Raw genomic sequence first — 25,890 nt, 5'->3', positions numbered from 1 at the left:
GGGTAATGAGGGTTGTGACTTGCCCAGGGTCACACAGCTAGTAAGTGTCAAGTGTCTGAGGCCGGATTTGAACTTAGGTACTCCTGAATCCAAGACCAGTGCTTTGGTGCTTTATCCACTGTGCCACCTAGCTGCCCCCCCGCCCCCCCGAAATCTTAATATTAATAGTATTTTATTTTATTTTCCAATTACATCTAAAGGTAGTTTTCAACATTTGTTTTTGTAAGATTTTGAGTTCCACTAATGCATTGTTGGTGGAGCTGTGAACTGATCCAACCATTCTGGAGAGCAATTTGGAACTATGCCCAAAGGGCTATAAAGCTGTGCATACCCTTTGACCCAGAAATACCACTATAAGGTATTTTTCCCAAAGAGATCATAAAAACAGGAAAAGGTCCCACATGTACACAATTATTTTATAGCTGCTCTTTTTGTGGTGGCAAGGAATTGGAAATTGAGGGGATGCCCATCAATTGGGGAATGGCTGAACAAGTTGTGGTATATGAATGTAATGGAATATTATTATGCTGTAAGAAACGATGAGCAGGTGGATTTCAGAGAAACCTGGAAGGACTGACATGAACTAATGCTGAGTGAGATGAGCAGAATGAGGAGAGCATTGTACATGGTATCAACAACATTTTGTGTTGTTTAACTGTGATAGACTTGATTCTTCTCAGCAATACAATGGTCCAAGATAGTTCCAAAGGACTTGGGATGGAAAATGTTCTCCAAATCCAGAAAAAAAGAACTGTGGAATCTAGATGCAGATTCAACCATATTACTTCTACTTTTTTTGTTTTTCTTTTCTGAGGTTTTTCCCTTTTGCTCTGATTCTTCTTTTACAACATGGCTAATGCAGAAACATGTTTAATGTGATTATACATATATAACCTATATCAGATTGCTTGCTGTCTTGGGGAGGAAGGAGGGAGAAAAATTTGAAACTAGAAATCTTATAAAAACAAATGTTGAAAATTATCTCTACATGTAACTAAAAAATAATAAAATACTTTTGTGGTAAAAAAATAAAAGGTTAGCAAAATAAAATTCTCATGATAGCGGAAAAAAAGATTTTGAGTTCCAAATTTTTCTCCCTCCCCTCTCCCTAAGACAGGAAGCAATCTGATATAGGTTATATATGTACAATCACATTAAACATTTCCACGGGGCAGCTAGGTGGCGCAGTGGATGGAGCACTGGCCCTGGAGTCAGGAGGACCTGAGTTCAAGTCCGGCCTCAGACACTTAACACTTACTAGCTGTGTGACCTTAGGCAAGTCACTTAACCCCGATTGCCTCACTAAAACAAAACAAAACAAAACAAAACAAAAACATTTCCACATTAGTCATGTTGTGAAAGAAGAATCAGAACAAAAGGGAAAAACCTCAAAAAGCAAACAAAAAAAATAAAAATTGTATGGTTCAATCTGTATTCAGATTCCACAGTTGTTTTTTTTTTTTGGATGTGGAGAGCATTTCCCATCATCAGTCTTTTGGCATTGTCTTAGATCATTGTACCGCTGAGAAGAGTTAATTCTATCCCAGTTGATCATCACACAATGTTGTTCATGCTATGAATAATGTTCTCTTGGTTCTGCTCACTTCACTCAGCATTAATTCATGAAAGTCTTTCCAGGTCTTTCTGAAATATGCCTGCTCATCATTTCTTACAGCACACCATAATATTCATATACCATAACTTGTTCAGCCATTCCCCAATTGATGGGCATCACCTCAATTTCTATGCCACCATAAGAAGCCAACTTTTGGGGGGGGCGGGGCAATGGGGGTTAAGTGACTTGCCCAGGGTCACACAGCTAGTAAGTGTCAAGTGTCTGAGGCCGGATTTGAACTCAGGTACTCCAGAATCCAGGGCCGGTGCTTTATCCACTGTGCCACCTAGCCGCCCCCTAGAAGCCAACTTTTTAAAGAAGAAATGAGTAGCAAACTTTTTCAAGAAGTTTACTAATAAAGAGAAGAAAAAAGATAGCATGGTAACTATATGGAATAGAAGGAACAAATAACTCTTGTCTTTAAGATTGGGGAGACTTGACCATTCTGGGGGCTGATAAAAGGAAGCAAGTGGAAAGAGAAAAACTGAAGATGCATGAGAGAGAATCTAACTACTGAAAAATGAAGGAGTAAATGAAAACCAGGGGGTAGTAGGGCTATTGACAAATCTGATGCAGTGAGTTGGGATAACTCTTCATATTTTACTAGAAGGAATAAGTAAAGGGCTGGTGATAAGACTAATAAGTATTGATAAACAAAAGAAGAAAACTAACGTAGCTAGAATGTTTTAAGTGAAGTAAGAGGCTAAGTCATCTGCTATAAGTGTGTGGGATAGGAGTGAGGTTGGAGGCTTGAGAAAAGAGGAAATGTTTTAGAACAGTTACTTGGGGAATGAAATAGAAAGTCAATGGTAGGGAAAGGCCAGGTGAAGTTTTGAACTTTAAGCTCGAGGTAGGCAAATCAACAGTATTTGGTAACTATCTCCCTAAACTCTGAATAGCCTGGGAACAGAAAGGGAGAATTAGATAATGGTGGCCATGAATTTATTTTTTTTTTCAAGGGATATTTTCCCCCCAATTATATGTTTTTTGTTTTGTTTTGTTTTGTTTTTTGCAGGGCAATGGGGGTTAAGTGACTTGCCCAAGGTCACACAGCTAGTAAGTGTCAAGAACCTGAGGCCGGATTTGAACTCAGGTACTCCTGAATCCAGGGCCGGTGCTTTATCCATTATGCCACCTAGCCGCCCCCCAATTATATGTTAAAATAATTTTTAACATTTCTTTTAAAGTTTTGAGTTCCATGTTCTATCCCTCCCTCTCTCCCTTCTCCCTAAGGCATTAAGCAATTTGATATAGGTTATATATATGTAATCATATAAAACATTTCCATATTAATCATTTTGTACAAGACTCAAACTAAAGAAGGAAGGAAAGAAAGAGGGAAGGAAGGAGGGAGAAAACTAGGATGCTTCAGTCTATATTCAGACAAGATCATTTCTTTCTCTGAAGGCAGATCACATTTTTCATCATTTCTTTGGGATTGTCTTGGATCATTGTATTGCTGAAAATAGATAAGAGATTCACAGTTGATCATCGTACAATATTGTTATTACTGGAAACAATGTTCTCTTGGTTCTGCTCCCCTCACTTTTCATCAGTTCATGTGAGTCTTTCCAGGTTTTTCTGAAATCATCCTGCTTGTCATTTCTTAAAGCACAATAATATTCCATCACAATCATATATCACAACTTGTTCAGCCGTTTCCCAGTTGATGAGCATTGCCCTGATTTCCAATTCCTAACTACCACAAAAAGAGCTGCTATAAATATTTTTGTACAAGTGGGTCCTTTTCCCTTTCTTAAAAAAATATTTTTGGGATATAGACCTAAGCAATGGTATTGCTGGATCAAAGGGCATGCACAGTTTTATAGCCTTTTGGGCTTAGTTTCAAATTGCTCTCCAGAATGGTTGGATTAGTTCACAACTCCACCAACAATGCATTAGTGTTCCATTTTCCTCACATTCCCTCCAACATTTATCATTTTTCCTTTTGGCATATTACTCAATCTGATAGGTATGAAGTAGTACCTCAGAGTTATTTTGATTTGCATTTTTGTAACCAATAGTGATTTCTAACCAATAGTGCATTTTTTATATGGCTATGCATGGCACTGATTTTTTTGTCTGAAAAATGCCTATTCACATCCATTGACAATGATGGTGATTATTATGGAACAGGGATTAGGAGGGTAGGAATTTGGAAAGATCAAGAGGAGCCAAGAGATCCTAGAATAGTATCTAATAAAGCACTAAAGAGGATAAGGTCTGGGGGATGGAGGTTAAACAAAGCTAGACAGGAAAGATAAGCTAAGACAACAGAGTTAAGTCCAAGAACCAGAGGCCATGATGAGGAAAATTAATAATCAAATCATTTTATAGATAATTCATCCAAGTCTTATTTCAAGCAAAGATTAATATAGTCCAACTATTTGTTGTTTTTTGTTTTTTTTTTTTTTTTTGCAGGGCAATGGGGGTTAAGTGACTTGCCCAGGGTCACACAGCTAGTAAGTGTCAAGTGTCTGAGGCCGGATTTGAACTCAGGTACTCCTGAATCCAGGGCCGGTGCTTTATCCACTGCGCCACCTAGCCGCCCTAGTCCAACTATTTGTTGTTGCTGTTAGTCATTTCAGTTATGTCTGACACTTCATAACCCCATTTGGGGTTTTCTTGGCAAAGATACTGAAGTAGTTTGCCATTTCCTTCTCCAGCTCATTTTACAGATGAAGAAACTGAGGCAAACAGGGTTAAGTGACTTGCCCAGCTAGTAAGTTTCTGAGGCCAAATGTGAGCTCAGGTTTTCTTGACTGTAAGCCCAGTGCTCCATCCACCTCGATTCCCTTATGTTTCACTAAGCTGAAAGAATTAAGGCACAGAGAAATCAAATTAAGATAACAAATTCAATATAAGAGCTGAAAATAGAGTCCAGGAATCCAAGATACCTGTCATTCTATTTCATTAAGATTGCTGATTAATTTCCATATTGCCAAACCTTTATTGCAGATACTCACAGAACATAGCCTAAGGAAGTGACTGGCTGAAGAAACCAGAACAAGTAAATATGCTTGGCCTTCCTTGAAACTAACATGAACTTGAATTAAGCTAATGTCTCTTCAAATTCTTTTTATAGATTACTTATGTAAATAAGTATCAAAAAGGTAAACTGAGTAAAGGATACAAGTACCTTTCCATTATGCTTTTTTTGTTGTTGTTCCTAAAATATATGCCAACAAATGAATTAGAAATACCTAGAACAAGAGCAGCAGTTGGAATTTCTTTGGATTTTATTTGATAGTTCCAGTTTGTTGACTTCTTTTGAAACTCCAAGTGAGATTTTTCCAGAAATTCTATTAGACTGTCAAATAGATTTTTATTTAATTCTGCTTGTAGTTCCTAAAAAAGCAAAAGCAAAAAAAACCACCTCAGTATTTTTTCAAGTATAAAGAATCTTTAGTAGTTTTGAAAGCTACGAAGTAAACTGTCATGGGTTCTTTTCCAAGTAAGAATTCTGATTTCTTAGATAACTACCAAGAAGAAATAGAATTTATTAGGCTTATTCCTACCTCCATCTCTGTCCTTAAGATCTATGTGTAATCTTTATTGTGTTTTTTTGTTTATAGATGACAGGAGAAGCAGATTATCTGTTTAGAAATATTGTTTCTTAGAGAACTACATAAATGTTCACCATCATTATTATTATTATTGTTCACCATATATGCTGATGACTCATCTATATGATAAAGCAAAGATATACTACATTTCTTGTTAGTTATTTAGCTGATTAGCACAGAAAACTAGCTAAACAACCCTCTCCCTCCAAATTAAATGCAGATCTCAAAGATGAAGTGGAGGAAAAAAAAGTAACTTGGTGGTTACATTTGGGGGGGGGGCAGTTAGGGTTAAGTGACTTGCCCAGGGTCACACAGCTAGTAAGTGTCAAGTGTGTGAGGCCTGGACTTGAACTCAAGTCCTCCTGAATCCAGGGCCAGTGCTTTATCCACTGCGCCACCTAGCTGCCTCTTAGTGGTTACTTTCTGGCAGATTGTTCTCCTTTCTAAACAGTTCACATTAAACTATGAAATAAATGACACAATCTCTACTGCCATTCAATAGTTCAAACCTAAAGGGTAGAAAAAATTGGTTAATTATTTCAAACTAGAAGAATTTTTTAAATTGCCTTAAACAATAAGGAAAGGAAAAAATAAGGGCACTTATTTTTTAAAATTACCATTCATTTTGACCTTAGAGGGTTTAAAAAAAACCTAAACTATAATCTTAGTGCAAAGTTGAAAAGAAAATAAACTTTAAAAAAAGAATTGTAATTAGCTTATTTTTTATCGTATTACTTTTTTGCATAATACTTTGACCCCTATCATAGTTAGTTTTCCATTTTCTATTTCCAATTATGAGAAGTTAAATATGATTTACTCTAAAACTGAGAATTAATGCATTGAATTCATTTCTTCAGTTATAAAAATATCTTTAACCCACAAGGATTAATAGGCTATCCAAATACTATTATTTGTCAGAACCTGGTTCAACAAAACAGGGAAAGAAAACTCGAAGGAATTCCTTTGGATGACGGTTAATGTTAATTCTTGAATTGGTTTGCTTGGTTTGCCAGTCCACTAATATGAACCAAAAGGGAAAAGAAAAAGTAACTAGATAGTGTATTTTGATGAGAGATTAGCATGCAATTTTGACTGGATTATCTTTCTCCCTCCAAGAAGATGAAAAGATTCTCTATGTGAATTTGGCCAGGTAAACATGGTAACTACACATCATCAAAACACAAGATGGGTACTATTAGAAGACCAATAGAAAAATATTAGTTTCAATCATTTTCTAAGATAATTAATAATCCAGGGCCTTACTCATCTGAAAGGCTCCTACTAGGCATCTCAGAAAATGTGATAAACAGAAAAAATATTTTAAATCTAAGTTTTTACATGTTTAATAATAATACCTACTAGTAATAGAGATTTGTGGAATGCATAATCTAAAATGTACATATAATCCAAAAATAATTTATGTCTTCTGAATATTATAATGCTATTTAAGAATATGCCTGGTTAGGGCTCCAAGAATTTATAAGCTCTGAAGTTAAATAATGAAAATTATTCTGTAAAGATATGATCCTAGATGACTGGGAATCCTGCCCAGTTTTAGCCCTAAGGCACTCTTTCCTTCTTATTCAGGGGACAGCCAACATCACCTCAGACAATAAGGTAAATTGGTAGCCTGAATTCAGCAGTCTTCCATTCTGTTAAGATTAGTACCTGGAAACCTTTCACCTTTCCTTGGTGGAAAGAAGAAGGGAAAAGAATTAAGTTTTTTTTAGTATAAAAGGCCTTTTCTGAGACCTAAGCCCTCCCTGTGGTAAGTAAAAATTAATTCTCTTCAATTTCCATTGACCTATATGTCAAAAATAGGATAAAACTAGCAAATTAGCTAAAAATTTGATATTCACTGTTGTCTTCTCCTGTTCTCTTCCAACAATCTTAAATAAAGCTTAAAGACCTGTTACAGTTAATTGAGATTTTATGGTACTTCAATTGTTTTGGCTTCAAATGGTACTATTTGTAAATTTAGGATCAAAAATCTTGAGCTAAACTGGGTCTTAAGAATTCATTTAGTCCAACCCCTCATTTATTTTATGGATGAGGAAACTAAGACTCAGAGGTATGAAGTTCCTTGCTTAAGGTTTATAGATAATAAATAAGAAGGTCAGAATTTGAACTCAAGTTCTATGATTACAAATTCAGTACCTTTTCTACTACACCATTGGGTATAAATTTTCAATTCAATAAACATTTATTAAGGACCTACTAATAGCTTTACTGACAAAAGGTAATGTTCATTATTGTACTTAGATTAACAAATAAAAACTGTAATGATCATATAGTTTGTAACTGCATTAGTAAAAATGGTTTTATATTCTCATGGATGCTGTAACTGAAATTAAAGTGAAGACACTAAGGGCCACAAAATTGAAGTAACTTGTCTGAAATCACACAACTCTTTATTGGCAGGGTCTGCTGACTTCCAGAACAATTTCATGGTGCTATTTCATTGTATCTATATGACACAATCCTGTAAGGATATATACTGCAATACTTGAGGGTACCCAATCTGAACAGTGCCCAGACTTCACAAGAAGGGGTAAAATATGTATGGCACTCATCTTTTTTTCTTTTTTAAAGGATCCACTGTCTTAGTTCTAGGGAATGAGTATCCATTTTTTTGTGGAGAACTTTTCACAGAATGTCATGACCTCTTATCTTTCAATTGACTGTATTTCAATTTAATTCAATAATTGAAGAAACACTTAAAACATAGTTGTCATATGTATGCATAGTAGATTAAAGTTAAATGATTTATTCACCTGAGAAGCATTGTGTTTGATTAGTACTGGAACTAAAGACATGAAAAACAATAGCATCTCTACCCTCGAGGAATTATAACTATAATAGTGAGATACAACATTTCTACAAACAAGTAAAGGAGAAACCCACAAGAAGTGCTTTAAGATAATTTGAGGAGGGTGGTATCATTAACCAAATTGCTTTAATAATGTATACCATAGTTGCCAACCCATTATTTCCTGTATTATTTTCCTTTGGGAACTATGCAGACAGAAGATAGTTCACTTCTTGTATAAATCTCAAAACCCTTTAACAGACTGCTGATGAAACCCCAGGGAGTGGGCATGGGATGTATAAATAACAGTCATGCTTCAAAGCCTGGTAGTAAGACTATACATGGGGTACAATAAAAGTAAAATTACATATAAAGAGCTAGTAACAAAAGGCATTCAGTATGAACACAATCCAAAAGTCTGAAAGTTATTACTTCTTGATAGTTGGTGTATGAGTTTTTTTCCCATAAAAGGTATGTTATACTTGACCATTTTATTTCAATTATTTTATCAAAGAAGGAAAGGAAATAACTAGAAGTGATCTCAAATATTAAGCTGAGTTATTATAATACTACCTACCTCAGCTTCAGATTTCATCTGTTGCCATAACAACTGACAAGTCTCAAAGCGTAGTTTGCTGTCTTCTGAAAGACTTTCACCTTCATTGAAATAGTCAGCTGAGAACATAGAAAAGAAATAAGAACCCAGAATTTCTTAAATTTATTTTTTCATATTAACTATGAAAAAACACTATGCAACACACTCAAAGAAAACCTCTCGTTTTGAACTTGCAGAAATGCAAGTTCAAATGTCAGCCATATAGTACACTTGTCAAAGAAAGTGGCTAACGCCACATAGGAGAGAGGTATAAATAAGGTCAAACCTTAACACATCTCAGAAATATCCATGATGAGAAACACTTTCCCCAAAATATTAAGAAGTGGCAAAAAAGTTCTTGGAAAACCATAAATCACAGAATCTCAAATTTGGAAGGGACCTCATTGGTCCTCTAGTCTCACCTATATCTGATCCAGAATCCCCTCAACAATACCCTGCCATGATAATGTAGCCTCCATGTAAAGAAGAATGTCAGTCCTCCAGGTATACTGCCATCTTCCATGGCAGGCATTCCTTTCTGAAGCAGTTTTCCTTGTTGAGAAGCTTGGGTGTCTTTAGCTGGGCACAGGCTTGACACAGAACCCCGTGGCTGGGCTGCAGCACTAAATTGATGACTTCTAATCTTTTCTATTCTCTAACAAAGCAATATACTGGGGAAAAACACTAACCTATAAATCAAAAGGGCTCAGTTGAATTCTAGCTACTACTCAATTAACTTGCTGTGTACTCTTGGGCAAATGTGATCTTTTGGTCTCAGTTTCCTTATCTATAAAATAAGTACGGTATAATTCTAAATTTCTATGATCTTAAGCATCACAAAGGATCAACACTGCTACTTTTCTAAGGCCTCATATAAGACCAGTTTTAAAATGGTAAATCACTACATAACATATAAATTAGTTCAGATTTTTAAATTCACTTTTCAGTGCTTCAGTTTTGTTTATTAGTTTAAAATAAGCTAGCTTGCCAAATGATAGCCCTAAAATGCCATCTTAAGTGTTTGTACTTTCATTTACCATGAATACCATGAAAAGAGATACATCAAAACTGAGACAAAATATGACATCAATGTAAATAATCTCTTTAGAACAGTGAAACAAGTTGTGGCACATGAATGCAGTAGAATACTGAGATAAAAGTAATAATGAAGGGAACAGAGAAAGGCTTCAAAAGTGAAGTGAGCAGAACCAGAAGAATAATTTACATGATAACAGATTAGCCATGATTCTAGAGGACCAGTGGTGAAACATACTACCCATCTCTTAAGAGAATAGTGATAGACTCAATGCAAAATGAGACATACTTTTGCACATGGCCATTGCAGGAATTTATTTTGCTTGATTCTGCATATTTGTAACAATAGATTTTTTTTTCTTCCTTTGATGGGGATTCAGGAGATAGGAGGGAGAGGAAATAGACTTTTGTTCATTGAATAAATTAAATTAAAAGTATAAATATCACTTTGGATTTGCATAGCATTCTATAGACTTCAAAGTATTTGCGCACGTTACCTCACTTTGCAACAATCCTGTGAGATAGGTATGGAAAATGAACCAACTTAGACAAAGGAGTTAAATTCCTTGTCCAAGACCACTAAAGGAAGAAGTAGAGAAGCTAAAACTTTTGACATCGTCTTATTTCCTTTTCTTTGCATATCGTTTCTATTCAATGTACAGGTCATGTCAGATATACACAGACCACAGGACATTATCTAATGCCATATAAATCTGCAGTCCTACAGAACTTCTGTTTTGCATATTTGCTTTTTCTTTTCAAACTATAACCCAATGGAATGGGGCCCACAGTTATTAAATTACTAATGTAGCTATTGCCAATGTAGAAAACCCTAACAATAGTGGGAAGCAGTGAACTAAAAAAGTTCTAGCAGACTATCAAAGGTGATAAAGCTAACACTTCAAAGAATTATGGAATAGGATGCCATGTGTCAAATTGGTAAATTATCACTTTTTGGATGAGTTCAATTATCCTTCTTGATACCTGATTCTTGGAACATATCTAATTTTGTCTGCTGCTTCTCTGAATTCCTACTTTTGTCACTGCAGACATGTACTTATGAATCTAGGACAAATCTTCTTTGGCTCAGGTCTACTTCCCGCCTAGTGATAATTGAGCATCGGATCTCCCTGGAACAACCAGGCTCCTACTTGCTTCTGACGTCTGCTAAGAAACTTGTGATGGAGGCCTCTGCTTCTGGCCCCACACCTAGAGTCTGAGTCCAAGTACATCTGTCCTGCTACTACTTTTATTTGGAAATTCCTGACAGTGCAAAATTTTACTCAGTATTTAAAAAGAAATGAAAAGTTGGGAGTCAAGTGAATGCATAAGTCTTAATTTCTCATTATAGAGCACATATCTATTTTAGAACTTTCAGATTAGTAGACAGAAGTTCTATTTCTGTCTCTTTCAATTACAAGAGCAGTTTTCAAATATTAAAGGATATTTTTATGGTAACTCTATTCCCTAAATATTGATTAAAACATATTTTCTCTCTACATTAGGTTTTCTAACTTACTATGGGTAACATAATGCTACCCAGTAAGTCTAATTTCTCAACTCATTCCATTTTACCTTATTTTGAGATCAGTAATAAATTTGTTTTTTTATGATCTAGTCATTATGTACAATTACTATTTATATTCATAATTTATAAAATTTAATTAAATATTCATGGAAAGCCTACTATATGCATGGCATTGTGCTGGGTACTGAAGAAGATAGAGGATGAGATTGTAGGATGAGAGATAGAAGTAGAAATTAGCCCAGTTTGGTACTTGAAGAGTAATATAATGTAAGGCTATAAAGGTAGTTTGAAGCCATAATTTAGGTCTTGTACTCAGAATCGGAAGCACATTGTTTATTTGATGGGCAATGGGGAACCAATGAAGGATTTTTAGTACAGGTGTGTCATGAGTAAACAATGCATTAGAAAAATGACCAGGCATTAGGAAAAAGAAACCATGTGAAGGAAAAGAAGCAGACTGGACACAGGGAAGGCCAGTCTGTAAACTATTAAAATAGGTCATGTTAGTTACAATGCCATATTTTCTCACACTATGAACAGGGTCCAAAGCTTCTATTTCTCTAATATATTCTCCCCGCCTCAGATAGGACCTAATATAATATTAGGAATACGGCAAGTCATCAATAAGTACTTTAAAAAATTGTGATCTTTTCTCTTGCAAGCTTCAACTAATATAGAAAATATATTCTTATGCTTTCTAGGGGCAGCTAGGTGGCGCAGTGGATAGAGCACCAGCCCTGGAGCCAGGAGTACCTGAGTTCAAATCTGGCCTCAGACACTTAACACTTACTAGCTGTGTGACCCTGGGCAAGTCACTTAATCCCAATTGCCTCACTAAAAAAAAAACAAAAAACAAAAAACACAAGAATTTATTATATATACCATCTCCTAAGCGAGGTACACATATAAGTACAAGTACATGCAAAATATATTTTAAATACAAAGTTATTTTGGAGGGAAAGCTCCCTAAAGGGATCAGGAAAGGCTTCAAGTACAAGGAAGCACATAAGTATTCCTAGATAAAGGTTCTCAAATAGGTGCGCACTGAAATATTTGTTTTCTTCATTAACAAAATTAAATAAATGCAAAATCTTCAGAAATCTTTTGTCTAATCAAGATAGTCTTTTGAATCAAATTTTTCCATTGTCTCAGGGTATTTATCAATAAGACTATGAAACAAGTCAATAATAGCTTAAGTAAACTCTAGGTTTTTCCTTTTTCTCCTCATCATTAGAAAATGGCACCATGGTTCTTTTCTGATCACCCCTGAAAGATGACAAATAAAAGATAAATTCTTAAAACCAGACAGACAGATAAACATCTTCTGGATATTTATAAGAATCTTGTGGAGCTCCTTGGAATAGATACTGTTTCATTCTTTGTATTTGTATACCTGACCACCTATTACAGGGCCTGGAACATAGTAGGAGCTTAATAAATTGATTGACTGATTTGTAATCATCTCTCTCTCATATACACACACACACATTCTCTCTCTCCCCTCTCTCTCTCTCTTTCATCTTATGTTGATGGGCAGCAAGGGCATTGCACTAGGAGCTATAAGACTAGGGTATGACAAGTCACTTAAGTTCTCCAAACCTCAGCTTTCTCTCCTGTAAAATGGGAATAAAAGTGGATAGAAAGCCAGCCTTGGAACCAGGAAGTCCTATTGAAGTCTTGTCTCTGTCATATTAGGCAGTTGCCTGAAAATGGACAAGTTCCTTAGCTTTTTGGTACCCTCAGGCAATTCTGTAAGACCAAAAGTTATGGATAAATTGTTCATTTGTATCAGTAGAAGGAGTTTCTGTACAGAAAATTCCTCGTGAAATCATAGGTCTGGACAAAAATAAAATGCTTTCATTGTATGCTTTACCAACTACTTTATATACTATGAAACACTATGTAAATATGAGTTATGATTATTTGGAAGGTTTATTGGTACACAAATAAATCAAGTGACACTGATTATTTATAAAATTTAGCTAAGATCCAATATAAAGATTTTACATAATATACTTTTTACAGTTAATAAAAATATTTAAATCTTTCACTAGAAATCATTTACTTTCTTGAAAGAAGAAAAAACAAAATAGTCTACAGGTCTAAATTAAAAGTTTCTATTTCTAAATGCAATTTCTAACATTAAAGAATTTTATTTTTATTATTTATCAGTCTCTGAAAAAAGAATTATTTCTAATGTGTACTCACTGTCTACTTTATTAGTTTATCTCTGTGATTTTTCAATCTTTCAAAGAGAAAAATAATTAAAAACTTAGACAGGGTACTCTAATTTGAGACCAACTTAATAAAATCCAGGAGCACTAAGTCACTCTTTTTTTCTTCTGTTATTGAAAAGCTCTCATAGTGTTTAGAGTCATGTCTTCTATTTTTTTTCCTCCAAAGTGATCATTATTTTGTTCTCAAGCATCTAGTTACATATCAGACTGGCTTGGATTATGAGAAACAGAGTCAAGAGTTGATCTCTTTGACACTTGAGAAAAGTCACATTCAAATTATGACTTTTATTTGTATTAATGCAATAATTTCTTGACTATGTGAGTCTTAAGTTCCTGACTATGTGGTAGAGACTATCTTTGTTTTTGTATTTGTATCCCCAGCACAGGAGCTGGCACATAGTGAACATTTAATAAATGCTTTTTCATTCATGCACTCACTCACTCATTCACTTTATTCTAAATGAGGTAAACAGTACATGTGCTTCACTGCTAAATTCTACTTCTCAATTTTTGCATATATTATCTTTTCTACTCCATGGCAACCAGCAGTGCTAAGCATTTAGTAATACTTAATCCTTTTTGATTGACTGAAATTTGGTTTGTGTAAGGTAAATCTATTTATCTCAAAATAAATAGTCATCTGCTGACATATAGAAAAAGTAAGCACTCACTATCTTCTAAAGAATTGAGAACATCCATTACAGGACATTTACTACATGTCTTGATTTTTGAAGGTCTATTTAGAGTCTTCTCTAAGTCAAAGCTCCAAGAATTTGTCTTCTCTATCTGACAGTCACCTTGGAACGAAATTGCTATGTATGCATGAGTAAACAGACCAAACGGTGACATGGGAATTACTAAACTGACCTAGGGTTAGGGATGAAAAGATTAACTGGTTCTTTAGATCAGAAAAACAAATAAAGTATTAACTCACCTATTGGAAAAGAGACCCTTTTCCTCTTAAAATCCGGTTTAAACACAAAGCAACCCTAGAGAAAAAAGTGAGAAATTCATGAAACTCAAAGTATAAAATGACATAAAAATAAAAATAAGAATTTGATCAGCCAATTTTTAAAAAGAACCATATATGGAAGCCAAAACCTTTTTGCTCTATGTTTTGAAGGGAAAATATACTCATTCTCTGATTATCCAATTTGTAGATCATCCATTTGTCACTTTAGCCTCCTTTATATAATACTTTGCTGTTTAATACTTACTCATGATACAAGGCAGGAAAAATAAAAAATGGATTAAATTGAAATAAGGAAATCTTGATTCTTGTTAGGATTTCCTCTAAAGGAGGAGGAACAGCAACACAGAAACCATAAGCCAAAATGAAGTTTGAGGTTTATTGCTAGATTTTAAAAATCTATCATAATTTCTTTCCTAAACTTAACCAATGAAAAGCAAATGTCATAACAATGAGGTCAAAAGATGGGGGAAATGGTAATATAAACTCATTTAGAAAACCTTATTTTTCAAAAGTAATAAGCAGTTTCCACTAGTTTGTGGAATGTTTGGCATGAGACCCAATTAAATCAAACCGTTCCAAAGACATTTAAAGACAAAACTGAAGACACCAAAACATAAACAAAAAACCTTCCACCACCACCATCAAACAACAGCAACAAAAGATTTGTTAGGATTTCTATGCCTAAAAATTTATTTCCTCAAAAGTGGAACCACTGCAATTGGACCAACATGTCAGTCCTCAATATGCTAAGGGAGGAAAAAGAAATGGAAATAAAGGAAACAAAGACAGGAAGAACATTTGGATCAGGTCAAGTATATATAGAGGGTATAACCTTCCCCCAAGAAACTACTCTGCTTTAGCTGTTCAAAGGAGGCAACACAGGGTTGTCCAGGAAACCTATTTTCCAATTTCCCAAAGGCTGCTTCAAGGAATGCATACCACTCCACCAGGTTTTTGCCATCCTTTAGAACAAAGCTTCTTAAACTGTATGTCATGACCACATATGAGACTGTGTAACTGAATGTGAAGATTGTAAAAAATCTGGCAACAGTGAAAGGTTTTATATATATATATATGTATATATATATATATATATTTTTTTTTTAAATATACCTATATACCCAGGGTCACATAAAAATTTGTTGGGCAAAAAGGGGTCGCAAGTAGAAAAAGTTTAAGAAGTCCTGCTCTAGAACATGTGGTTCCCTCTTTGAAAACTCCTTTACTGTCCTTCCTCTTCCTCTTCACAAGTATCATGTCTGAAGCAGAAGAAGTTCTCTAGGGAGGACTATATGAGTAAGCCCTTCCCTCTTAGTGGCCCAAGAACATCCTCTGGTCAGTAACTATACTCAACTCCCTTTGGACCTCAGATTTCCACAAGATCTGGACTGGACCCATAGTGAGTACCTAATAAATGCTTTTTCATTCATTCATCCATCTGCTCACATTTATAGGCTTAAATCCAAGTGTTCAGGTTAATAGCCTGACAATCAAATCATCAATAAATCAATACTACACAAGCTAAGGGTATTCTCCATACTCCCTCAATGGAATGTTCTCAATTTATTTCAATATGATATTAAAGGGGATGTTCATACTTTCCACTGGTAGAGTCTCATAAGGCAGAACAAAGTTTTCAATATTTAACCTCATCAAGTTCAACTGGTCATACTTAATACATTTCCATATACCAAATTTGAATTTAAGAAAGCTTCCTTAGAAGGTAAAGCATGAAAAGTATCATAGCACCCTCCCACCCACACACACACCCCAAAATGGGAGAGACCTACAGACCCATATGCCTACTATTTCAATTCTATAAACTCCTTATGAAAATGATCTAAACATGCATCAATGGTGTGTTTGATAAAAATAGGAAGAAAGCTTTTGCAAATTATAGCATCCTCAGTTACAGGAGTAGTGCAGACAATCCAAGATTATACTGTTCTTACTCTTGATTATTTTTAAAAACAATTTGTTTTGGTAAAGTATAGCCCTAAACATTCTTCTCCAACAGGGTGTTTCCCATGCATATATTAAAATCATATACTATCCCTAGATAGAAGCAAAAAATTTAATTTGTTTAAGAATCTTAACTGTCAACATCAAGTGAGGCATGAAATAGAGATGTATAACTGCCACAATTGTTCAGTACTCCAATAAAAGACAGCCAACGAATACAAATGAAAGAAGAATTCTTTATAGATGGTGACATCTTCCAAAGCTATTTGTGGAGGGCATTGTGCTAATTGCCCCATAAGACTGCTATCTCCTAAGAGATTCACAACCACTCAAAAGAACTGGCTTAACTATCCATACAGGAATAACCAAGTAGATGAAGGATGTCTATATAATTGGACAGAAAACTCATGGAAGAGTTGATTCAAATGTCTAAAGACAGTCACACGACAAAAAGCAGAGTCTAGAAATTAGTAAGAGGAAGAAAACATAACGGATTGCTTTTGCTAACCTGTACTGTGCTTTCAATGATACCAAGTTGCTCCTGGCCACAAAATTCACCTTTTTAATAGTAGTAGTCTCTGAATGATGTTAGATAGTTGCAAATTATGGATGAGCACAATCTTTGAAGAATCAAAATCAAGACTTCTTCCATTTCTTTTACTATTTTTGAGGGGAATGCTTATATGTTAGGAACTCATGCGGCTTTTCGTTCCTTTACCTTCCTGAAAACCTTCTTTGTTAAATTTTCACACAGCGATTCAGAATTTGTTCCTAGGATGCCCTGGAATAGACTATCTCTCTAGCTCCATTTAATAACCTGGGCCCTCAATTCAGAAACAGGTTAGTCTCTTTGACTTTATTTGTCCTATGTATACCCCTTAGCAGCTATATTTCTACTAGATGATTCTCCATCAGTCAGGTTGTCTCTCTTCCATCAGACTCACAGTTCTTAAAAATCTCACACCCACCATAAACTAAACTCCTAAACTGATCAGAGGCAAATGGTTTCTTGTCTATGTCTAGTCTGGCTTTCGAACACTAGAGTTATGCTTCCAACTTTCTTTCTTTCTTATAAGCTCATTTTTTTCTCCCACCCAAAATGAATTTTTACACATAGGACATGAGATAGTTGGTGAAGGGTGAAAGACAGATCTAGCAGCTAGAAAAAAGGAATTCAAATACTTTGAAGCTACAGTCAGGATAACACAAGATCTAGCAGCTTCTACATTGAAAGAATGGAAGGCATGGAATATGATATTTCAGAGGGCAAAGGAACTGGGACTACAACCCAAAATCACCTACCCAGCAAAACTGAATATAATCTTTCAGGAGGAAAAACTGGATTTCAATGAAAAAGAGAACTTTCAGGCTTTTGTGATGAAAAGACTGAACTGAATAGAAAATTTGACTTTCAAATACAAGACCCTAGAGAAGCATAAAAAGGCAAACAGGAGGAAGAAATCATGAGGAATATTAAAAGGTCAATCTGTTTACATTCCTACATGGGAAGATAATACTTCTAACTCATAAGAACTTTCTTAGTATTAGGGCAGCTGAAAGGAATGTACTTAGAGTGTACAGGTATGAAATTAATATGAAGGGATGATATCTGTAAAGCATTTATTTTTTGTTTATTCTTGTTTTTTGTGGGGCAGGCAGGGTGGGGTGCCTTATGTCTGGGGCTGGATTTGGGCTCGAGGCCTCCTGGGTCCAGGGCTAATGCTTTGTTCCTGTGTCACCTAGCTGACCCATGATGATGTCTTCAAAATAAAGTTAAAGGATAAGGGGAATGCACTGGAAGAAGAGGAAAGGAAAAGGTGAGAGGTGGTAAAGTAGTTCACATAAAAGGAACAAGAAAAAGCTTATGGAGTGGAAGGGAAGATGGGGAAGGAGTGGGGGACTGAGTGAGCCTTACTCTCATGAGAAACGGCTAAAAAAGGGAATAACAAACACACTCAAGTGGGTATACTAATATATTTTGCCCTGAGGGAAAGTGGGAGGGGATGGGATTGAGGGGAAGAGGCAAAGGAAGGGAGGGCAGATTGGGGGAGGGGGTAGTAAATAACAAAACACTTTTGAGGAGGGATAGGGTGAAAGAAGATAGAAAATAGAGTAAATATCAAGGGGAGGGAATAGGACGAGGGTAATACAGTTAGCAACAGTAACTGTGAAAGAAATGATGAGCAGGATGCTATCAGAAGGATGTATGAAAAGTGCAAACTATCAACAGAGAAAGAACTGATGGTATCTGAATACAGATTGAAGTATAATTTTATTGGTCAGTTCCTCTTCTAAAGTTATTTTATCTATTTTTTTTCATAACCTGACTAATGTGAAGATGTTTTGCATGACTGCACATGTATATCTTATATTGAATTGTTTCATTTCTTAGGGAGTGGTGAGGAGGGAGGGAGGAAGAAAATTTGGAACACAAAGTTTTAAAAAATCAATGTGAAAAAATTGGGGTTTTTTTTACATGTAACTTGGGGAAAATTCTAAATAAAAAATTTAAATTTAAAAATAAAAAATTATAACAAAAATTAAATTTTTTAAAAAAATTAAAAAAGGAATTAAATAGGGGCAGCTAGGTGGGGCAGTAGATATAGCACTAGCCCCAGATTCAGGAGGACCTGAGTTCAAATCCAGCCTCAGACACTTGATACTTACTAGCTGTGTGACCTTGGGCAAGTCACTTAACCCTGATTGCCCAGCAAAAACAAAAACACAAAAAACAAAACAAAACAAAAAAAGGAATTAAATAAAAAGGTTTTTTGGGTTAAAAAAAACCCCAAAACTCATATTCTGATGTCTCCAGTCTCCTATTGATGCTGGATATGCCCTCCAACTTTTCATTGTCCTTACTAAAATATAGCATTCAGAACTGAAAACAATAATCCAGTTATGGTTCAGACAAGGTAAAAAATGGTAGAACTATCATCTCCTTTTTTATGGATACTATGTCTCTTAATGTTACTTGATATGACATGGATTTTTCTGAGTGCCTTACTGAAAATCATGGTTTCAAGAGCCACAAGTCAACACAGTAAGAGCTCATAATGAGTTTTTTTTGTTGTTGTTTGTTTTTTTTTTATGGGGCAATGGGGTTAAGTGACTTGCCCACAGTCACACAGCTAGTAAGTGTCAAGTGTCTGAGGCCAGATTTGAACTCAGGAACTCCTAAATCCAGGGCCAGTGCTTTATCCACCGCACCACCTAGCTGCCCCTCATAATGAGTTCTTAACCCACAAAACCCTTAGATCTTTTTTCAAAAGAATTGTTGTCTAGCCTGCCTCTCTTGCAATTTGGCTTCTGAAATCACCACTTAATTGAAAAATGCCCTCTCCAAGGTTACCAATGATCTCAGTTACTAAATTCAATGGCTTTTTTTTTTCCAGTCCTCGTCTTTCTTGATCTCTCTGGAACATTTGATACTGTTGACTACCTACTCCTTGGACATTCTGTCTTCTCTGGATTTCTTTAACATTGACTTTTCTTGGTTGTCCTCCAACATGTCCAAATCGGAATTCATCTTCACAGCATACCTAGGCCCCCCAAAACCCTCCTTTCTTCCTAATTTCCCTATTAATGGTTAGTGTACCATCATCTTTTCAGTCACTGATGTTGGTAATTATCCCTGACTTTTTCTTTTCCTTTACTTAATATCTAGTCAAGTGTCAAATCTTTGTTCTATCTTTAAAATATCATGATTTTCAGGGAGTCTAATGATTCTTTTCTCTTTATTTTGAGTCTAATGATTCTTGAATTATCTCTTTGACCTGTTTTCCAAGTCATTTGTTTCAAAATCAGATAACATATTTTCTTATATTTTTTCAGTCTTTTGATTTTGATGTAATATTTTTTGCTGTCTCATGTAGTCATTAATTTCTGTTTGGTATATCCCAGTTTTCAGGGAACCCATTTCTTGGGTAAGGTTGTTGTTCAGTTTTTTCAGACTGTGCAATTTAAGATTCTAAATGTGGATTCTAATCTGTTCCCCCAGTTTTGGGGGAAACTGACTAAAATCACTGATAAAACGAGTTTAGGTTTTTAAGGGTTTATTGAAAAATAGAAAAAAAAAGATTGAGAACAGAATTCCAACAGCCTGGCATTCCTATCTTTCCTCAAATTTCCTGTGAAGTCCTCTGCCGCCACCACCATCATCAAGTCAGGAACCCAAAAGAGAGAGAGCTCTCCGCGCAGGCCCTCCTTCCTCCTTCCTGTCTCCTCCCAGAAAATAGGAGGCTCCTCAAGTGGATTGGCTAGTAGCATTGATAGACAGCACCCATGAGCAAATGTCACTTCCTGACGCCAAGGAAAAGCCACATGGCCTTGCCCTCTGAGGCATTTTCCTCATGGTGGAGCTTTCCTATAGTAAGTCTCCAGTAGGTGGCATCATTCCAATCATTACAAGACTCTTTGTCTGAAACTATTTGGGGTTTTCTTGGCAAAGATACTGGAATGCTTTGCCATTTCCTTCTCCAGGTCACTTAACAGATGAGGATATTGAGGCAAACAGGGTTAAGTGACTTGCTCAGGTTCACACAGCTAGTAAGTATCTATGGCCAGATTTGAATTCAGGTCTTCCTGACTCCTGTTCCAGGGTTCTATCCACTGCACCACCTTGCTGCACATGGGTAAAGTTTACTATTTTCTTTTCTAAGCTATATATTTTCCTTCCAATTCTTTCCTCCAGACTTATTTCATTTTTAATACCTTACTTCATGTCTTCTAGGCATTTATGCCATCTTTGTGGAAATTTTGTTTTCTTTGAATCACAGAGTTACATTCTCCTTTTTCCATATCCATAGATTTGGAATAATTTTTAAAATTGGTCATTTACTCATTTTTTCCAGATTTAGTTGCTGAACTGTGGCTTTGTGCAAGAGCCAGGTTGTACCTCCTGCTGAACTTTTAGATGAGTTGTGTAAGGGGCTAAAATTCTAGTTATACTATCTAAAAATCTAATGAGTGGTCGCCAAAAAATTATAAGCTTTAGTAAGAGTATTTAAGTGTTTAAGTATTAAGATCATTAGGATCAGAGGGAAAGGTAAAAATCTAATTATTTCTAAGAGACCCCAGCATCTGACCTGCCACTGTAAGGTCAGGAACAAAAAGGACCCAATGCCTCCTGTGAAACTGGCCACATCCCTTCCACACGCGCACACACAGCTCCAAGCTAACTGGCTGGTGGCCTTGACTGACAGTACCCACGAGCAAACTTCACTTCCTGATGCCAAAGAAAGCCGCACAGCTTGCCCTCAGACTCCTTCTCCTCATGGCAGAACTTTCCTAGAGTAGCTCTCCAGCAGGTGGCATCATTCCAATTGTTACAGTTGTGAACCCTGCTTGATCTAGTCCTGGGTTCCTTGGGTTCTTGCAAGAATTCCCCAAAGTGGAATGGACTGCCCCAGTAAGTAGTGATCTTCTCATCACTGAATGTTTTCAGACAGAGATAAAGTGACCAAATATTACAGAGGGAATGAATGGTACAAGCAATGGAAATTTTGGGGAAAAGAAAGTGGTAATGGTCCCATCCACCTCCGAAATTCCAGAATTCTATTGTGAGGATCAAATTCAATAATGGAGTCAAAGAAATGTGAAAAATAAAAGTGCTATACAAATGCAAAAGTGGATTTAAAGTGAACATAGTCTTTGATGGAAAGAAACAGAAGAGAAAGGGTAACAGTCCAGTGATTAGGATCAGACTTCCAAGTCTATTGGACTACAAGTTCACTTCCCCAGGTGTCTATTCTTCGTTAATATCACCTGACTAATAACTCTTTTGAAGTGAGGGGGAAGCCAAGATGGTGAATAGAAAGAAATACAGTTGAGCTCTCCATCATGACTGCTCTACAAAGATTTAGAAAACTCACCAGACCATGCACTAACTGGATAATCTAAGAAAAAGGCCACAGTGAGTCATTTTTCCAGCCAACGTCAGCAAAGGGAGAAACAAGGGATAGAATCTGGTCAGTTGCATACAGAGCATTCCAGCCCAAGAACAGAAAGAGAGTTGAGAATGTGCATCAAGGAAAGAACTGGTACCAGTGACACATACAGTCTTGGTACAGGGTATAGGATAAGGTGCCAATGAGCAGCTCTGTTGCTCAATATCCTATTATAAACAGAGACTGAGGAAAGGCATTACAGGGTGAGGAACAGTCTTGGGTCCTAGACTGCATACTAAGCAAGAAACAAGTTCATAAACAAATAGTAATGTGGCTTTTAACCCCAGCAGCAAAGGAAAGCAGGGAAATCTCACTTCAAGACTCTAGCCCAGGCTGAAGACTAAAGCAGAAGAATAAGAAGAATCCTAAACCAAAGGGGAGCCTTCATTTCTTTTTTTTTTTTTTTTAGTGAGGCAATTGGGGTTAAGTGACTTGCCCAGGGTCACACAGCTAGTAAGTGTCAAGTGTCTGAGGCCGGATTTGAACTCAGGTACTCCTGAATCCAGGGCCGGTGCTTTAACCACTGCTCCATCTAGCTGCCCCCAGGGAGCCTTCATTTCTGTCCAGTAGCCTGATAACAGCTAATTTCTGAAGCAATCTATTAGAATTCCAATCAGGAGCAAGGCCACAAGTTTGCAGCTCATATCCAAACCCAGGTCAGAAACTTAAAGAGCATGGCAGGATAGTGGGGTGGGTTGGGGGTGCTGGAGCAGGAATTAGATTTTGCCCTGGTAATCCAGGGAGCATTGAAAGCTTAAGTCCCCAAACAGAGCTGCTTCTGAGATCCTGGAATAACGCAACACTGAATACCCCAAAGAAAGCAGGAGCGGGACAAGTACACACATTCCCCAAGGAGTGTTCAGAGCCTATAAAGTCCAAAGTCAGGAAGAAGAGTGGAAGAATAAGCAAACAAAATAAGCATCCCACCATAAAGAGCTATTATGGTAACGTGAAACTCAAGACACAAACCTAGAAGATAATTACTCCAAAGCATCCTCAAGAAAAGTCTCAGAGAAAAACACAGTTTGAGTTTATATTCAAATGGAATTCCTAAAAGAGGTGAATCAAGGGTTTGTAATGATTGGAATGACAGCACCTCCTGGGACTTACTATAGGAAAGCTCTACCATGAGGAGAATGCCTCAGAGGGCAAGGCCATGCGGCTTTTCCTTGGCGTCAGAAAGTGACATTTGCGCATGGGTACTGTCTATCAAGGCTAACAGCCAATCAACTTGAGGAGCCTCCCATTTTCTGGGAGGGAACAGGAAGGAGGAAGGAGGGCCTGTGCAGAGAGCTCTGTCTCTTTTTGGGTTCCTGACTTCATGGTGGTGGTGATGGCAGAGGACTTCACAAGAAAATTGAGGAAAGATAGGATTGCCATGCTGTTGGAATTCTGTTCTCAAACTTTCTCTTTCTATCTTTCAATAAAACCTTAAAAACCTAAACTCGTTTTATCAGTGATTTTAGTCAGTTTTCCCCAAAACTGGGGGAACAGATTAGAACCCACATTTAGAATCTTAAATTACACAGGTTTAAAAAAAGGAGTTCAGAAAATGTTTTAAATGAATGAAATAAGTTATGAGGAATTAAATTTTTTAAATGGAAAAGAAGTAAAATTGTGGAAGAAAGAATTGGAAATAGAATAAGCAGCCTGGCATAAAGACTATAAAACCTTAACCAATGGGGGGAAAAAACTCCCTAAAAATTAAAATCAACCAAATGAAAGCCAATGACCCCATAATTCAATGAGAAATATTAAAAACAAAATGAAAAAACCTGAAAAATAGGAATATAAGTATCTCATAGCAAAAATAATTGACATGGAAAACAGATAAAGTAAAGTTAATTTAAGATTCATTTGACTCCATGAACAGTATGATAATAAAAAGAGCTTAGACATATTTCAAGAAATACTAAAAGAAAACTGCCCTGATCTCTTAAAACAAGAGGGCAAAGCAGAAATACAAAAATTCTACAAATCATCTTCTAAAAGAAACCCCAAAATGAAAACTCCCAGAAACATCAATTCCTGAATTTCAGGTCAAAGATAAAATACTTCAAGCACTCAGGAAAAAAAAAAATTAAGTACTGAGGAGCCACTGTCAGAATCACCTATTATTTAGAAGCCACCATTTTAAAGGAGAGGAGAGCTTGGAATACAATATCCTAGAAGGCAAGGGATATAGGTTTGCAGTCAAGAATAACTTTACTCAGAAAAACTGAGTATAAACTTAGGGGGGGAAAAATGGACTTTTAATGAAATTGGGGACTTCCAAGCATTCCTGATGAAAAGACCATAGTAACAGAGAAACTTTGAAATTAAAAAGGAAAACATGAACAAGGATTTTAAGAGTATAAACAAGGATAAATTATTTTCATTTTAATATAGGAAGAGGCTAAGTTATTTGCATTTTATTATGGGGAGATAATTCATGTATCCTTTCAGAAGTCTATCATCATCTTAGATGCTCAGAGAAATTCTAATTAGACAAAGAGCCTGAGAGTAGGTTTGTTGTTTTGATGACGTTAAAGAGGACAAAAAGAGGAGTAAAAAGGAAGAGGAATATACCATTAGGGAAAAAGAAGAGAAAGGAAAGCATAACCAGAGTGGGCAAATAGATGACTAAACAAACAAGGAGGAAGTGGTTAGGGGACAACTAGAATCTCTCATCTGAACATACAAACACACATATATAAACATATACATAGAGTTAGTTTTGTTGTATCATTTTTCAGTCATGTCCAACTCTTTGGGGTTTTTTTTGTTTTTTGGGGGGTTTTTGCGAGGCCATGGGGGTTAAGTGACTTGCCCAGGGTCACACAGCTAGTAAGTGTCAAGTGTCTGAGGCCTGATTTGAACTCAGGTCCTCCTGAATCCAGGGCCAGTGCTTTATCCACTGAGCCACCTAGCTGCCCCCATGTCCAACTCTTTGTGATCCCATTTGGATGCTGAAGTGCTTTGCCATTTCCTTTTCTGGCTCATTTTACGGATGAGGAAACTGATGCAAACAGATGAATTACCCAGGGTCACACCACTAGTAAGTGTCTGAGACTGATTTGAACTCATGAAGATAAGTCTTCCTGATTCCAAGCCCGGTATATACACTTCACACCTATCTGCCTCAGAATTGGGTACAGAAATATATTTCGCTTTACAGAGAAAGAGGAAAGGAAGGGGGTCAAAGGAAAAGTCAGAATAAGAAGGTAAATTAAGAGATGTATTAGTCCCAAGCAAAACAAATTCCAACAAAGGAGAATAGATTGAAAAAGTAGGGTTTAAAAGAAAAGATGACAAACTGTGAGTGGGTTCTAGCTGAGGAAAAGAGAAGTAGGGCAGGGAAGTAGAATCAGGTTGCAAAAAACCTAGAGCATTGATGCTAAGCATACTCCTCCCTTACTACCCTCTTTTTTATAAAGAAGGTACAGGAAAAAAGAGAAGAAAAAGTACAACAGAGTAGGATGGAGAGAAATATAGTTAACAGTCATTACTATGAATGTTAATAGGATTAATTCACCCATAAAACAAAGCAATGAACAAAGCTTCTTAAACTGTGGGTCTCCACTGCATATGGGGTGATGTAACTGAATGTGGGGGGGGGTCACACAAAATTTGGCAACAATAA

The 25,890-nt window shown here is 36.2% G+C and overlaps 1 protein-coding gene across 1 annotated transcript in view; it reads right to left on the bottom strand.

The window, feature by feature from the left end:
- The window catches only part of ORC3 (origin recognition complex subunit 3), a 119,566-nt gene that overhangs the window by 90,858 nt on the left and 2,818 nt on the right, over nt 1–25,890 (bottom strand). Inside the window, exons 2-4 of the mRNA XM_044003794.1 lie at nt 14,320–14,374; nt 8,568–8,665; nt 4,819–4,963 (exon numbers count right to left, since the gene is read on the bottom strand). Of these exons, the coding sequence (XP_043859729.1) occupies nt 4,819–4,963; nt 8,568–8,665; nt 14,320–14,374 (298 nt within the window). The remainder of the gene's footprint in view (nt 1–4,818; nt 4,964–8,567; nt 8,666–14,319; nt 14,375–25,890) is intronic.

This window comes from Dromiciops gliroides, chromosome 4, assembly GCF_019393635.1.
Source record: "Dromiciops gliroides isolate mDroGli1 chromosome 4, mDroGli1.pri, whole genome shotgun sequence".
Classification (NCBI taxonomy): Eukaryota; Metazoa; Chordata; class Mammalia; order Microbiotheria; family Microbiotheriidae; genus Dromiciops; species Dromiciops gliroides.
Note: the sequence above shows the minus strand (reverse complement) of the source record. Positions and strands in the feature narration are given on the sequence as shown.